The sequence below is a fragment of the Mesocricetus auratus genome, unplaced genomic scaffold, assembly GCF_017639785.1.
Source record: "Mesocricetus auratus isolate SY011 unplaced genomic scaffold, BCM_Maur_2.0 Super-Scaffold_100054, whole genome shotgun sequence".
In the NCBI taxonomy this organism is placed as follows: Eukaryota; Metazoa; Chordata; class Mammalia; order Rodentia; family Cricetidae; genus Mesocricetus; species Mesocricetus auratus.
In genome coordinates, this window is record NW_024429231.1 from 2,307,799 (window position 1) to 2,322,942 (window position 15,144).

General features: G+C 58.6%; 4 protein-coding genes across 6 annotated transcripts; all 4 read left to right on the forward strand.

Annotated features, from left to right (window-relative positions):
- Positions 1–247: 247 nt before the first annotated feature.
- Positions 248–5,641, forward strand: Kcna7 (potassium voltage-gated channel subfamily A member 7). The gene is made up of 2 exons (XM_005084720.4): positions 248–962; positions 2,996–5,641. Exons 1-2 carry the CDS (start codon positions 405–407, stop codon positions 3,809–3,811), a joined length of 1,374 nt encoding a protein of 457 aa, XP_005084777.2. The 5' UTR covers positions 248–404; the 3' UTR covers positions 3,812–5,641.
- A 545-nt stretch (positions 5,642–6,186) lies between these two features.
- Ntf4 (neurotrophin 4) lies at positions 6,187–10,049 on the forward strand. 2 transcript variants are annotated; one of them, XM_021235749.2, is made up of 3 exons: positions 6,187–7,395; positions 8,302–8,422; positions 8,937–10,049. In XM_021235749.2, exon 3 carries the CDS (start codon positions 8,948–8,950, stop codon positions 9,575–9,577), a length of 630 nt encoding a protein of 209 aa, XP_021091408.1. In that variant the 5' UTR covers positions 6,187–7,395; positions 8,302–8,422; positions 8,937–8,947; the 3' UTR covers positions 9,578–10,049. The 2 variants fall into 2 exon arrangements, with proteins under 2 accessions (XP_021091408.1, XP_040592118.1); XM_040736184.1 differs by lacking the exon at positions 6,187–7,395 and adding an exon at positions 7,530–7,929.
- A 1,620-nt stretch (positions 10,050–11,669) lies between these two features.
- On the forward strand, positions 11,670–13,786 carry LOC121132740. Its single transcript, XM_040736175.1, has 5 exons — positions 11,670–11,883; positions 12,072–12,272; positions 12,360–12,515; positions 12,972–13,090; positions 13,310–13,786. The coding sequence occupies exons 1-5, from the start codon at positions 11,728–11,730 to the stop codon at positions 13,653–13,655; spliced, it is 978 nt and encodes a 325-aa protein (XP_040592109.1). The 5' UTR covers positions 11,670–11,727; the 3' UTR covers positions 13,656–13,786.
- A 149-nt stretch (positions 13,787–13,935) lies between these two features.
- Lhb (luteinizing hormone beta polypeptide) lies at positions 13,936–15,120 on the forward strand. 2 transcript variants are annotated; one of them, NM_001281370.1, is given in 3 exon segments: positions 14,195–14,216; positions 14,450–14,617; positions 14,800–15,120. In NM_001281370.1, coding segments are annotated over 3 exon segments (426 nt in total). In that variant the 5' UTR covers positions 14,195–14,201; the 3' UTR covers positions 15,043–15,120.
- Positions 15,121–15,144: the final 24 nt, after the last annotated feature.

Genomic DNA, 15,144 nt, shown 5'->3' on the forward strand with positions numbered 1-15,144 from the left:
AAATAGCCGTGGTGGCATACACCTGTCATCCCAGCATTTGGGAGGTGGAGGCAGGGGGGTCATACATTCAAGGTCATTTCAGATAAACAGAGTCCTAGGCCACTTGGGGCGACATAAGATCCCGTGTCATGAAACCAAAAGCCAAACAAATAGAATATGTGACTATAAGGGAAGGCTCATGAAACCCACGGAAACGCGGGTGGCCGTGGGAGGGGCAGAGGTGGCAACAGCAGAGGGCGCCCTGCGCACCGCGGGGTCACGCCGCCCCCGCCCCCTCGCCCTGGCCGGACTTTCCGTGCTATTTTTACGCGCGGACACCGGACACCCGGCTGGGGCGGCTGCGGCACCGGGGCCGGGCGTCGGGGCCACACGTCCGTCCGCCGGTCGTGCGGGCTGTGCGCGCCATGGAGCCGCGGTGCCCGCCGCCCTGCGGCTGCTGCGAGCGGCTGGTGCTCAATGTGGCCGGGCTGCGCTTCGAGACCCGTGCGCGCACGCTCGGCCGCTTCCCGGATACGCTGCTGGGGGACCCGGTGCGCCGCAGCCGCTTCTACGACGGCGCGCGTCGCGAGTACTTCTTCGACCGACACCGACCCAGCTTCGACGCGGTGCTCTACTACTACCAGTCCGGCGGGCGGCTGAGACGGCCGGCGCACGTGCCGCTCGACGTCTTCCTGGAGGAGGTGTCCTTCTACGGGCTGGGCGCCGCGGCGCTGGCACGGCTGCGTGAGGACGAAGGCTGCGCGGTGCCTCCCGAACGGCCGCTGCCGCGCCACGCCTTTGCGCGCCAGCTCTGGCTGCTCTTTGAGTTCCCCGAGAGCTCGCAGGCTGCGCGAGTGCTCGCCGTGGTCTCGGTGCTCGTCATCCTGGTCTCCATCGTGGTCTTTTGCCTCGAGACGCTGCCAGACTTCCGCGACGACCGCGATGACCCGGGGCTCGCGCCGGTGGCGGCTGCCACTGGCCCGGTGAGGGGCGGGGATTTCGGGAGGGCCAGGGCGGGGCCTTGGAAGACCTGGCCAGTCAGAAGGTGCAGCAAAGGACAGGAGGATGGAACCCTAAAAAAAAAAAAATCACAGAAGCAAGCTGGGTGTGGTGCGTCATATACGAATCCCAGCACTCAGGAGACCGAGACAGGGAGATTGCCTTGAGTTAAAGGCCAGTCTGGGTCACTGTATGAGACCCTGCCTCGAAACAACCTAGCTGTGACTGAGGTTGTGGCTCAGAATTCCTCAGTGAGGAAGTGTGACGTGCTCGGCGGCAGATCTTCTGCGTAGAATCGCCGAGTGAAGGGTTGGGGTCTGTGTGACTCGATGGAGAGCTGCTGCCTACCACCACACTGTGAGGGACCTGGAGAGATGATTCAGCCGTTAAGAGGACTGACTGTGGACCTGGATTCAATTCCCAGCACCCACACGATGTCTCACAACCATCTGTAACTCCAGTTCCTTGCGTTCCGATGCCGGCTTCTAGCTTCCTTGAACACCAAGGCTCACACGTGGTGCACGGACATACATGCAGGCAAACCACCCATTCGCATAAAATAAATAAGCCTAAAAAGAGTCTCCCAGTGAAGGGTGTGGCTCGGTGATAGAACCCCTGCTTAGAGGAGCTTGGATCGTGGCTCAGTGTAGAGCTCCTGCCTAGAATCCGTTAGTGAGGGGCTGGGGGCGTGGATGGATGGAGAACAGCTCGCCAGGCGTGTGCAAGGCTCTCGGGTCCATCTCTAGCAGTGTGAAATGAGCTTGTGGGATCAAAGAGACTGGAAGACGGCAGTGTCTGTGCCTCTGGCAGAGAGGTAGGAAAGACGGACTGTCAGGCCAGGGCCAACCGAGGGAGCTGGAGCATGGTAGGTTTCGGTGTAGGACTGAGCGGGAAATTGCACTGAATCGGACTGGGTGTGGAGCTGAGGGCCATACAGCAAAATCTATAACGGTTCTGAACCATTATAGTCAGGGCTGGGTTGACGGCAGCAGGAACGACGAGGCATGCGGAGTAAGGTAGAACCAGAGTGAGCCCTGCCCTTGGCGATTGGACTGGGGCGCGGAAGGGGGCCAGATACCAACATAGGATCAGGCGTTCCCACCAGTGAAAGAACAAGGACTGCGTTTTTAGTCATTAAAAAATTATAGACATGGGAAAAATAAGTTATAAACAGGGTCTCATTACGTAGCCCAGGGTGTTCGGGAACTTGCTATATAGATCAAGAATGGACTTAAACTCACAAGGATCCAACTGCTTCTGCCTTCTGGGTGCTGGGGTGGAAGGTGTGTGCCACAGCTACCGGCCTGGTTTTAGTTTTTGATGTACTGTGGTGGAATCTAGGGCATTAGGCAGGTACTCTGTCACTGATCCAGGCCCCCAGACCCTCATTGGGAAATGCTTGAACCACATCCCCTCACTGGGGGATTCTAGTCAGGAACACTATCACTGAGCCTCACCTCTCGTATTGGGGTTCTAAGCAGGGACTGTGTCAATGAACTACATTCCCAGCACTCTTCACTTTTTATTTTTTAACCGTCAACTTACTTTATGTGTATGGGCATTCTGCCTGCATGCACACATATGCCCACCACGTGCATGTCTGGTGCCATGAACCCCCTGGAACTCGAGTTACAGTTGTGAGCCGCCATGTGGGTGCTGGGAATTGACCCAGGTCCTCTAGAGGAGCAGCCAGTGCTCTTAGCTGCTGAGCCATCTCTCCAGCCCGTCACTTTTTATTTTAAGATGGAATTTCACTAGATCTGCCTTGAATGTACTTCTCCTGCATCAGTCTGCTGAGTATGGGATGACAGGCTTGTTACCACCAGGCCCAGGAGACACTACCGTTTTGTCCGCAGGTCTGAAGAGCAGAAAGTTGGCTATCCAAAGACAGCCCCTAGGGTCCTGGGTTATATAGGACAGTCGCATCCCTGGGGAACCTTGGGAACTGGTACCTTGATGTTGACAGTGACTAAGGGTGTTGGCCTGTTTCCCTAACCCCGTTCTGTCCCCTCTGCAGTTCCTCGCTCGGCTGAATGGCTCCAGCCCCATGCCAGGCACTCCTTCCCGTCTGCCCTTCAGTGACCCGTTTTTTGTGGTGGAGACCCTGTGTATCTGCTGGTTCTCCTTCGAGCTGCTGGTACGCCTGCTGGCCTGCCCAAGCAAAGCCATATTTTTCAAGAATGTGATGAACCTTATCGACTTCGTGGCCATCCTGCCTTACTTTGTGGCACTGGGCACCGAGCTAGCCCGGCAGCGAGGTGTGGGCCAGCCAGCTATGTCCCTGGCCATCCTAAGGGTCATCCGATTGGTGCGAGTTTTCCGTATCTTCAAGCTCTCCAGGCATTCGAAGGGCCTACAGATCTTGGGCCAGACGCTGCGGGCCTCCATGCGTGAGCTAGGCCTCCTCATCTTCTTCCTCTTCATCGGGGTGGTCCTCTTTTCCAGTGCAGTCTACTTTGCTGAAGTGGACCGGGCAGACACCCATTTCACCAGCATCCCCGAGTCCTTCTGGTGGGCAGTGGTCACCATGACCACAGTTGGCTATGGAGACATGGCACCCGTGACCGTGGGTGGCAAGATCGTGGGCTCTCTGTGTGCCATCGCGGGTGTCCTCACCATTTCTCTCCCTGTGCCCGTCATTGTCTCCAACTTCAGCTACTTTTACCATCGGGAGACGGAGGGTGAAGAGGCAGGGATGTACAGCCACGTGGACACGCAGCCCTGCGTCTCGCTGGAGGGCAAGGCTAATGGGGGTCTGGTGGACGCTGAGGTGCCTGAACTCCTGCCGCCACCCTGGCCCCCTGCTGGGAAACACATGGTGACCGAGGTGTGAGGGCCAGCTGGGGTCTTCAGGAAGCTGGGGTCTGGGAGGGGAGAGGGACTGCAGGGCAGGTGCCAGGCTAAGGAACACACACTGGATGCGGATTGATGTCACGTGGCGGCTCCTGGGGGGGGGGCCTTGAGTAGACATGGATGACCGGGATTTGGGTTGAGTCCAGGGGTTTCCCATCAGTTGTGCAAACCTCCAGGGGCCCCTGTGGGTAGCGCTGAAAGAGGCCTGTCATAAGCTGTGGGTTTCCGGGGTCTGCGTGGGGTCTCATTCGAGTGTATGATGAGCAGCTGTGTGGCTTCGAGCCCCCTAGGGCCAAGCTGGCTCCACTGTTAAGAGTGGTCTTGTGGCTGCATAGGCACATACAGAAGTTGTGTGGAGATGCATAGAGGAGCGTGTGGATTTGTGCTTCTTCTAGGACGCAAGCTGTTACGGGTTCTGTGAGCTCTGGAACCTTGCAGACAGAACACGATCGCGCTGGGGCCTGGTGGGGAAACCTGGGTTAGGGGATGAGAGACAGGAGGAGGCAGAGACCCAGAGCGTAAGGGACAGAGAGCCGCAAACGGCAATTCTCTGTGTTGTATAGCATTATAGGGCTGGAACCTGTTTAGAGCCATGCAGAGCTGAGGAGTACGGAGACGTGTGACAGTGTGAGTCTCATAATAGCCATACAGTTGAGTCCGTGACTTCTTAGGTCTCGTGGGACCATGCTGACTCATGTCACTCTGAGTCCCGTGGGAGTGTATGTGAGGGCCATAGGGCCATAGGACCATGTTAAGGGTCACAGCACAGATAAAACTAAGTGTAAGGGAGCAAGCCTGGGCACGTGGGTGTGGGTGGCCCACTGAATAAGCTTTCTCAGGGATGTGCACGGTAGGGCCGGTAGTTTCTGCCTCCCTGGCTCCCCTGCCCCTTCCATGTGGAGAGGCTCTGTGGGGCTCTCAGCCAGCTCACCTTGGTCATGTGGGATCCAGGTCTATGCTGCCCTGAGCTGTAGTGGGGATCCCAACACTGGAGCCACAAGGGAAGGAAAACACTTGGACATTACAGGGGGACAAAGATCTAGAGAGGAGAGAGAAAGGGGGAGAGGGAGGGAGAAGGGAGAGAGAGATCCAGAGAGAGGAAAGCAAGAATGAGGAAGGGCACAGAGGGGTGGATGTCAGACAGGCAGGATGAGGGAGACATGTACTGGAGAGAGAGGAGAGGGAGAGCAGGAACCATGGTAGCCTTGAGCCCAGGGGTCACCCTTTCTGTTCTCTGAGTCATCAGACTCTAAGCCATGGCGTCAGCACCCCTCACAGCCAAGGAAGGTCACCATACTCCTGGAGGTGCTCTATGTTTCCTAGGACAGAAACCCAAGGCTGTAAAATGTTGTGGTGTCCCCCAAGGTCACCCAGCACGTCACAGGGCCACCAGGACTGGTAGCAGGTGGCCTGCTTGTGACACCCCCACAACTTCTGGTGTGCAGGTATTGCTGGAGGCCACTGGTCCTGTGTCTTCTCGTTCTGTTTTGTCTTTTGAGACAGGATTGGTCCTTCTGTGTAACTCCGGCTGTCCTGGAACTCAGTATGTAGACCAGGACAGCTTTGAACTCACAGACCCTCCTGCCTCTGCCGCCCAAGTGCTGGGGATTAAAGGTGTGTGCCACCATGCCTGGCAAGGCCATGCATCTCATAGGGGGAAGCTGATATTAGAGGGAACAGTAATACCCTAGGCTACTGAGACAAATACTTTTGGAGTCTTCTGGGACTGAGAGACATTTTAGGGAAGAGGAGCGATTACAGAGTTCAAGGAATTTGACTGGCATTAACTTATTAAAACCTGTTCACTGGTGCCGAGTGCTGAGTTATTTTTGATAACGATGTCACCTGCTTCAGTCATATGAACTGTTGCTTAAGACTAGAGGGTGAAGCATCTCAGGGGGGCTGCTGGGAGGACTTGCCTCCTGTGAGGCATCAGACATCAGGGGAGGATGCGAGAGGAACCCTCTTCATCAGCAGCCATCTTGCCATACAAGAGAAAGGAGGAGTGGAGAGGGCGCAATGGTGACAACACGTGACAGAGTCTTAGGGTGGTCGCTTCACTTTAACACAGACTCACATTCAGTCATAGAAATGGAGACTGACCTGCACCCAGGGACCAAAGACGGAGATGTGGGACACAGCCTGAATGCATGGAAGAGGTGATGGGTGCAGAGGACGCTTGGCCTGGAGAGGAGACAGAGGCCAGTAGAAGAGACACAGGCCTCAGAGAGCAAGGAGACACGCCCCGCCGCCCCCCTCCCCCCCCCGCCCGGGGGCGGGGGGGGAGGGGGAGGGGAGGAGACCAAGAACAGCAGAACTTCCCTCTTCTTTTCGCAGACGTCTCCCTTGACTCCCAGCCTGGAGTTCGAGTCCCTTGGTAGGGATGGGCTGCGTCGGGAAAGACTGTGAGGTCAGAAGGGTGACCCAGATGGACACCCAGGCTAGGAAGTGTCCCTTCCCACCTCCAACAAACAACTGGAGTGGGCTCTGAGTCACCCTGGCTGGGATGGCATCTTAAGGGGAAAACCCTACTCTGGGGACACCCTTCCTGCCACTTTGCCATGCTATATTTAGGTTGGGAAGGTGGGTGCTGGGTGACCCCCCCCAAGGCAAGTGTCAGCTTTCCTCCTAAATATAGCTCCGCCCAGGGGAGCCAGAGTCCTAGAGAGGGGCATGGGAGAGCAAAGGGCCCTGCCACCCAAGGGACTGTCCAGCTTACTGATGCTGGCCCTGCTGGAGCTCTCTCCTGCCTGCCTTTCCGAGGTCCTCTTGGACTGTTTCCTCCCTCTGGGGCTCAGCTTCTCTGACTGGGTTCTTGTCCCCTCTTCTCTTCCTTGGGGGGTCACAGTTGACTGTTTCCAGTTTCGCTAGGCAGGCCACAGTTCTTAAAGCCCACCATCTATGCTCTCCTCTCTCTAATTACCTTGAAGTTTTCTTGTCTGCCCTAAGACTCCCTGGTCCCCTGCCAGGAAATTCCAGGGTAGAAGACTATGTGGGGGAGCCCCCACAGTCACTGTCTCTAGGCATTGGGTCTTATCGCTGCATAGACCCAGCTGGCTAATGTCTGGCAGGGAGATCCAAGAGGGGAGACAGGAGCAGAGGGTGGGAACCCGCACTAGACACCATAGCAATCCCAGGCCTGAACCGGGGACTGAGGGGAGAGGCTGGGGCCTGGGTCCCAGTGTCTGAAGGAGGAGGCTGGGGTCTGCACTCCTGGGTCTGAGGGAGCAGGGCTGGGGTTCTGAGCACTGGCCCTGCACCTTGGGTCTAGAGGAGGAGGGGCGGGGTCTGGACTCCAGTGTCTGATGGAGGAGGGCTATAGCCCAGACTCCTGGTACTGAAGTCCCGAGGCCAGGCTTCCGAGGTGCCGGCACTCGCGTGCTAGGCGGGATCCCCCGCCCCTCCTCCGCCGTCGGGCGCCGCCCCGCCTCCTCCTAGACCCAGGCCCTCCCAAGCTCAAACGGCGAGTAGCCGGCGAGCAGCGGGCGTCCGAGCTGCCAGCGAGCCGGAGGAGGAGCCGCGGCCGCGCCAAGGACAGCCGGGGAGCAGAGAAGGGCGCCCCAGGTAAGAGCTCCGCGCCTCCTCTGGCAGATTCCGCCGTCCAGGTCGCCCAGCCCCCGGGTAGGGAGGGACGGGGGCGGGGCCGACGGGGGCGGGGCTTGGCGGAGGAAACTGAGGCAGGACGGAAGTGTCCAAACGGTGGAGCAGATGCCCTCCAACCGACTCAGGAATAGGGATCCCGATCCAGTCTTCCTAGGTGGAGAAGCAGGGAGTCCCCATTCATAAGCACCTTGGAGGAGGGGCCGCAATCTCAGGACCTGTGGGTCTGAGGGAGGCGGCGGCTGGGGTCCAGGAAGCCTAGTCTGCAGGAGGAGGCTTCTGGGGGAACCAAGACACCCTCGCTGGGCGAGGGAGGACGGTCCTGGGGCCTTGGACCTCGGTTTGAGGACGGAGGCGGCTGTGGACCTGGACGCCCAGTCCGAGGGGGGCGGCAGCGGGTGCCCGCACTCCCTGTGCTGGCGTGGCCAACCTCTGCCCTGTTCACACCCCACACTTGCCGTTCCCCCACCTCGGAGCCTGGCCAGCCAGACACTCCAGGTATGCACAGTCGGAGTCTTGGGCGGGCCCTGGCCTGTCCTGTCCTGCGAGGAGCCAACATTCCAGGAAGCAGCCTCAGGGACCCAGAGCCCTGAGCGTGGGCCGGCGGGGACCCGGGTGTCCGGGCCGGCCCCGCCCCCGCCGCGTCCGGCGGAGGAAAGGGAGGAGGGGATGCAGTCTCTTCCAGCGGCCTCACCCGCCCCTCCTTTCCGCCCCCATCTGCCTCCCATGCCTGCGGAGCTGTCACCTGCCCCGGGAAGGGGCCTCTCCTCCAGGGTACCCTAGGTTTTCACAGACACTGGGAAGGTGGCACGGGGGGGGGGCGTGCCCCTCCTCCATCTGCCTTGGTAACCGGTTTCCTCCCTCCCACAGGTGGCTGCCCCCTCCCTCTCCTGAGATGTCAGGGAGGAGACTGCCTGTATCCTACACAGGGGCCCCACAGAGCCTGGGGGCCCCCAGCCCCAGAGTGAGGAGGCGGAGGTGCTGCTGACAGGTCTGGTAGTCATTCACCTGCTGCTTTCCAGTCCTGGCCCGGCTTCTAGAATGTTCTAGTCTCTCTCCCAGCATCTCCCAGCCCCTGGGTCAGTCTCACACTCGGGGGGAAATCAAGGCCGCGGAGTGGACTCGGGTTCCTCCGGGTTGTATATAGGGCATGAGGGCCAAATGGTGTCGCTCAGAATCCACATTGCTAGCTGTATGACCCGGTTTGGCTGGCATGAACTCCCTGTGTAAACAGGCCTGACCTCAAGCGTGTGGCCCCCTTCCTGCCTCTGCCTCCCGGGCGCTGAGGTTACAGGTGTACATGACCACACCCAGCTTTGGCTATTGGTTCACACTAACTGAGTAGTTGTCATTAATCTGAAAGTTGAGCATTCCCCAGGTTCTAGACTACAGGTGCCCCTAGGGTCCTCCACAGTCGGCCATGCAGAGAGCCGCTGGGGTGGGGGGCGGTGACTTGTATTCCGCAGGTGTCTTCCTTCTTAACGACAGCCTTTCTCCATCTTCAGGTGTGCAAGCCATGCTCCCTCGCTGCTCCCGGTCTCTCGTCCTTTTCCTCCTCCTCCTCCCCCGCGTCCCCATGGAGTCCCAATCCCCATCCTCCACCCTGCCCCCATTTCTGGCCCCTGAGTGGGACCTCCTGTCTCCCCGTGTGGCCCTGTCGAGGGGCGCCCCTGCTGGCCCCCCTCTCCTCTTCCTGCTGGAGGCCGGAGCCTATGGGGAGCCGGCAGGGACCCCAGCCAACCGCAGCCGGCGTGCTGCGAGTGAGACTGCGCCCGCCAGCCGCCGGGGTGAGCTGGCCGTGTGCGACGCGGTGAGCGGCTGGGTGACCGACCGGCGGACGGCTGTGGACTTGCGTGGGCGAGAGGTGGAGGTGCTCGGCGAGGTGCCTGCAGCGGGCGGCAGCCCCCTGCGTCAGTACTTCTTCGAGACGCGCTGCAAGGCCGAAAGCGCCGGGGAAGGTGGCCCGGGCGTTGGCGGAGGGGGTTGCCGCGGGGTGGACCGGAGGCACTGGCTCTCTGAATGCAAGGCCAAGCAGTCGTACGTGCGGGCGTTGACTGCAGACTCCCAGGGCCGAGTGGGCTGGCGCTGGATTCGGATCGACACAGCTTGCGTCTGCACGCTCCTCAGCCGAACAGGCCGGGCCTGACGGCCGCCAGCTTGTGAACGGCTCAGGGTGAGGAAAGAAAAGAGCTGGATGCTAAAGGACCTCCTCCGAGGCGACCTGGCAGCTTCACTGTGCCTTTTGATTGAGAACTGGAAAAAACACACACACGCAAAAAACAAAACAAAAAACCCTCTCATTCTGAGAGCTCAGTCTTTGTGGAATATTTGATGAAACCAAACTGGGTTTCAAGGAATGAATAGAGTTCTGGAGGAACTTACAGTAATAATAATAGTCACTATCTACTGTCTGTTAGAACTAATACATGACTCTGCTGATTACCATTCCAACTTCGGAGGACCCTGGCTCATCCTAGCAATAGAGACAAGGAAAGGATGTATGAAAAGTGACGAGTGAGCAGGCTGTGCCTCAGTAGGTGACAGTCTGTTTGCCCAGCATGCACCACGTTCTGGGCTCTGTCCTGGGTGCTACATAATAAATCATATGCAGTGGTGGACATCATCTGCAGTGCCAGCACTTGGGCGGTAAAAGCAGGCCGATCAGGAGTTCGAGGCCAGCCTTGTCTACTGAGAAACTATAGTGGGGCTTTGTTGAGATCCTAATGCTTGCGGGGCTGCAGACAGGGGATTGCCTCTCGTCCCAGGGCAGCCTGGGCTATACAGACAAACTTGCAGGGACACAGGGGTGGGGGCTCAGATGGAAAACGGTGGAAGCAGCCGCACCCAGAACCTTGACGGTGTGGTGAGTGAAGAAAGGCCTCGGAGCACCTGGGAGCCTGGGCTTAGATGGGGAGCCTGACCTGGCCAAGGTGGGCAGGCGCTGGCTTGGCCACAGCACTCTGCTTTGAGTGGCAAGCATCCAGTGTGCACGCAGGCTTGGGCACCAAAATCCACAGCAGACCTCGTCTGCTTTTGTTCGGCTTTGATTTCTGAGTCTTGTGAAGCTCAGGCTGGCCTTGAACTCACTTAAGCATTGAAATCTGTCTTCTGCTCCCACCTCTCAAGTGCTGGCATTATAATTATGTGGTTCTAGGGTTGGAACCCAGTACTTTGGCAAGCATGCTATCAACAGGACCCCCCCCCCCAACCTTTTTTTTTATGTTTTGGGGCAGGTTCTCATGAAGCACAGGCTGGCCTAGAACTGGAACATGTTGCTGATATGACCTTAATTTTTAAAAAGATTTCTTTAACTTTGTGTGTATTGAGTGATTTGCCTTCATGTATGATGTGCATCATGGCGGTGTCTGCAGTGGCCAGGACAGAATATTGCATCCCCTGGACCTGGAGTCAGAGATGGTTGTGGGGCACCACGTGGGTGCTGGGAACTGAACCTGGATCCTCTGCAAGAGCGACCAGCGCTCTTAACTTGATCCATCTCTTCAGCCCCACCTTCATCCTGAGTGCCCGGGTCACAGGTGTGTGCAACCACACCTGTGACACAGAGTCTCTCTAAAGTAGATCAGGCTGGACTCAACCACCTTTGTGTTGGAGCAACAGGCCTATGCCACCACGGGAGGTGTATAAACAGTCTTTGGAGGCCAGCTTCTCCCACCCTGAGTGAGCCTGGACCACTGGCTGGGCAGAATCTTCCCCTGATGCTCCCTCCGAGGGTGGCCCTATTCCCACCCTCTAACCCCCCCCCCTCAGTCTCTCTGACTTCCTGTCTCTTTTCTGTGCGTGAGGAGCCCCCTTTCCTTTCTAAGTGTTTCCGTCCGTCCCCCCAGCCCCCATACCCAGGTGGAAGTTTTCAGCCAAATGAAAGGCAGGCAGGACTGGGGACGCTCGCCCTTCATCTTTCATGGAAAAGAGCTGTCTGGAAACTGTTACCCTGCGCTGGGCAGGCCTGGCAGACGAGGAGGCAGCCCAAGGGCCAGGGGCCCCGCAGGAAAGGGCGTTTGGCTCCCCTCCCCGAGTCAGTCTGTCTCCGCAGTCTGCTGTGTCCCCTCCCCTGCCCTCCTTTTCTTTCCCCCTCCTCTCTTGGAGTCCCCACCCCTCTCCGCGTATCTGTTTCTGTGCGGGCCTTTCCTAGGGTCTCCTCCATCCTCCTCTCTCAAAGCCCTAGTCTGGGTTCCCGAACCCTCCCCACACCATTGGCTGGGCTCGGGGTGGGCGGGTCTGTTACGAGGGGCAACGGCCACACCACAAGCCGCGCTTCTTGGCTTCTGAGTGAGAACCATGGCAGGTCGAACCCTAGCTCTGCGATATGGGCCCCCTTGGTCCCCCATTTCTGAAACTGAGGTTCCTGGAACCTGGCCCAGCTGGCATTTAACCAGCAGCGGGGTCGCCCACCACAGGATCCCAACGGCGCACTTTCCTCCGCCTACTCTACAGGTGAGAGGAGTCAGGGCAGAGTTCGAGGCAGGAAAGGGGGCAGTCCACAAACCTGTGTGCTGGGAGTAAGGGACTAGGGTTAGGCGCTTGTCTTGAAGGAGGCGGGGCATGGGAGCCTGCGTGCCAGGAGCTGGGGGAAGAGGAAGGCTCCTTGGGTCTTTTGGCTGAACTACACGCCTTCTCCCCAGTCTACGGTCGGGGCAACTCTGCCCGCAGCCGGGAAGCACGTCCCACGCGTATGTTCTTTTGACGAAGTCATCAACAGATGGGAAACCACCTCAGGCTCCGCAAACGTGCCCAAGACACACGGTGGGCCCTGTGCTCAGCCCAGGGCAGCAGAGCACCAGGACCCTGGGCGGACACTAGGGATCAAATCTTTGGCAGAGAAGGTAGGCCTCTGGGATCCTGCAGCCCGGGGGATGGAGAGCTGGACAATGGAGCCCCTGCTTACTCATCTTGAGTCTTCCTGCTTGTAGCTAAGAAGACACAAGGGCTGGGATGTCACAAAATACCAGATCAGCGAGATGAAGGAACAGTACAGGGACTTGCCAAGTCAGGACCAGAGTGCCCCTCTCTTTGAGGAGCCCCAACCCCTGGAGCTCACCGACCACCACCGCGGAGGCCCTTCCCAGGTAGAGAGGGATTGGGCACTGCGGGAAGGAGCCTGGGTTGCCCAGAGGAAGCTTGCACTCGAGGGTGAAGCTGAAAGGTATTGCTTAGGGTCAGGATACTGAAGCTTAGGGTCTGGAGGATACAGCTTGATGTTGCTTCGAGGCTGTGGGGTGCTGGTGCAATGAACTAAGTTTTGCTCCTCAGAGTTGGAGAATATTCTGAGACAGGGTCAGGTTAGCAGACGCAGTTAGGTGGCATTGCTGTCCAGTGTCAGGGTAACCGTTTAGGCTAGGAGGGGAATTGGAAAGGTGGTGTGGCTGCAGCTTGAGTTTGGACTCTTGGCCAGCAAGTATTTGGATGGGTGCAGAGACACCCCAGGACCCTGATTTGAGGCACAAAGCCTGGGACTAGCGGGAGAGTTTTGTAGATGGTGTACGCCCAATCTCTTGTCCACTTCTTTTCCCAATACTTCTCAGGCCCTAATCCCCTGGACGAGAAACCCAGAGCTGGCTGGCCAGCCCTTTCCAGTGAGCAAGATGGGCATCCTGGGCCGCCTCCAGCCCTATCTGACCACCACCGTGCGCGACTTCTCGAGGTGCGCCTATGGCCTGCAGGTTCTGGTGTAGGAGCGGCCCCTCTCCTCAGCAGTTCCAACTGCAGATACAGGAACCACAGTACTGACCCAAGCTGAGACCTTCAGCTCAGGATCCAGAGCCTCTTCTAGGGCAGCAAAGGCCCATTTCCAGGTCCTAGAGGCCCCTGAAACCCCAACTCTACTGCTCTTGGTCCTACTCACCCTCTGCCCCACCCACAGGAAGGAGTTGCCTGGATACCTCGGCCAAGAAACAGTGATTTGCTGGAAGTGGCTGAAGAAGTCACAAGCCCCCTGCCACCTTAAGCTGCATGGCGGTCAACTGAAGGAGCGCCTAGCCCGTGCACGCCCAGTGCCATCGGCCGTGCCGTACCTGGGTGCCCTGCCTCTGACTCAAGAATCTTATGGGCCCTTGGTGCACCCGCTCCGCAGGCTGGACCGCTTTTGCCCAATAGACGCACCCTGGGGAGGCCCCCACTCAAAGCCAGTGCCTGGCATCTACAGCGTGCCTAAGGCCTACTGCACTGAAAACTCCCGCTATGGGAGTGGCAGGGCAGAGCTGGTGTGAGCATGTGTGAGCCCCGCCCTCCAGGCAGACACACACTCCAGAATCGGATTTGTGGGCGGGCCAACCCGGGCGTACCCCATGCTCCTCCAGGTGGAGCTTACTGATCAAGGAGTTTTACAGCTGAAATCATACCCATTTCTGGACCCACGCATCCTGATTAGGGAGTTGGGTGAGGGGCGGTTGCTGGAAGTGTCTGGGTATAAATTCGTAGGTTCACTGGGCATGGAGGGAACCTCACGCTGAAGCTATTCCTTCCTAGAAGGTTGCACTGAGGAATGAGCGTGAGGATACTCCCATGATGGGGTGAAGGACCTAAGGATCCTTCCTGCTCTTCAAGGTTGGCTATGCTCAGACACCTGGGCTGAATGTGGGGCCAATTACTGTGACACTAGAGCTGGTCCCTTGCTTCCCTGACCTTGTCTGTCTCTCGCCCCCAAAGAGATTAGTGTCTAGGTTACCCAAGCCTACAGCCGCTGCTTGGTGGCCTTGCCACCCCCACAATCCGCAGGTATAAAATCAGGTGGCCAAGGTAGGAAGGCAACAAGAATGGGGAGGCTCCAGGTAAGAGCGTAGGGCCCAGGGCATCTCCCAATCCCACCAGACTCCAGCTGGTACAGAAAGAAGGGCAGCCCTGTAACCTGTGGGGGTGGTGGTGTCCTGGCTGGTGGACTCAAGCAGCACAGAAAGGAATTTGCGGGCAGGTGACGGGCCCCTAAGGCCAGGATTTATACTATATCCTGGTCCGGAGTCTGGGAGGGAAAGCCCAGTTAGACTGAGGCACAACTATGTCCCAGGGGCTGCTGCTATGGCTGCTACTGGGCCACGGTGTGGTGTGGGCCTCCAGGGGCCCGCTGCGGCCACTGTGCCGGCCTGTCAACGCAACCCTGGCTGCAGAGAATGACGTCTGCCCGGTCTGCATCACCTTCACCACCAGCATCTGTGCCGGCTACTGTCCTAGCATGGTGAGCTCACCAAATGGCCTGGGGACCCCACTTTGGACACAAAGCTCTGTCACCTCAGCTAGACCCAAGGCAGGAGGTGGCAGTGGGGTCAAAGGGGATGGCACCCGGGCAGGGGTCATGGCTCCTGTGGGGGTTTGGAGGTGGACAGGAGCACTCATGACTGCTTTGCTCCCTGGCTCCAGGTACGAGTGCTGCCAGCTGCCCTGGCGCCTGTGCCCCAGCCCGTGTGCACCTACCGTGAGCTACACTTCGCATCTGTCCGCCTCCCTGGCTGCCCGCCGGGGGTGGACCCCATGGTCTCCTTCCCTGTGGCCCTCAGTTGCCGCTGCGGGCCCTGCCGTCTCAGTAGCTCTGACTGCGGAGGTCCCAGAGCTCAACCATTGGCCTGTGACCTCCCCCGCCTCCCTGGCCTCCTCTTCCTCTGAGGCGCACCCCTAACGCCTCTATCTCAAGGAGCTGGCAGGTGTTCCAACCGTCCCTCCAATAAAGGCTTTACAACTGCACCCAGCCGGCCGGGGTCCTTCTGT

What these genes read in the sequence shown, in the direction of transcription:
- Kcna7 (XM_005084720.4), top strand. Translation starts at nt 405, where the DNA reads ATGGAGCCGCGGTGCCCGCCGCCCTGCGGCTGCTGCGAGCGGCTGGTG. An exon ending in TGGCGGCTGCCACTGGCCCG is followed by an intron (nt 963 to 2,995) that starts GTGAGGGGCGGG and finishes TCCCCTCTGCAG; the next exon opens with TTCCTCGCTCGGCTGAATGG.
- Ntf4 (XM_021235749.2), top strand. Translation starts at nt 8,948, where the DNA reads ATGCTCCCTCGCTGCTCCCGGTCTCTCGTCCTTTTCCTCCTCCTCCTC.
- LOC121132740 (XM_040736175.1), top strand. Translation starts at nt 11,728, where the DNA reads ATGGCAGGTCGAACCCTAGCTCTGCGATATGGGCCCCCTTGGTCCCCC. An exon ending in TTCCTCCGCCTACTCTACAG is followed by an intron (nt 11,884 to 12,071) that starts GTGAGAGGAGTC and finishes CCTTCTCCCCAG; the next exon opens with TCTACGGTCGGGGCAACTCT. An exon ending in ACCGTGCGCGACTTCTCGAG is followed by an intron (nt 13,091 to 13,309) that starts GTGCGCCTATGG and finishes CCCCACCCACAG; the next exon opens with GAAGGAGTTGCCTGGATACC.
- Lhb (XM_040735992.1), top strand. Translation starts at nt 14,441, where the DNA reads ATGTCCCAGGGGCTGCTGCTATGGCTGCTACTGGGCCACGGTGTGGTG. An exon ending in CCGGCTACTGTCCTAGCATG is followed by an intron (nt 14,618 to 14,799) that starts GTGAGCTCACCA and finishes CCCTGGCTCCAG; the next exon opens with GTACGAGTGCTGCCAGCTGC.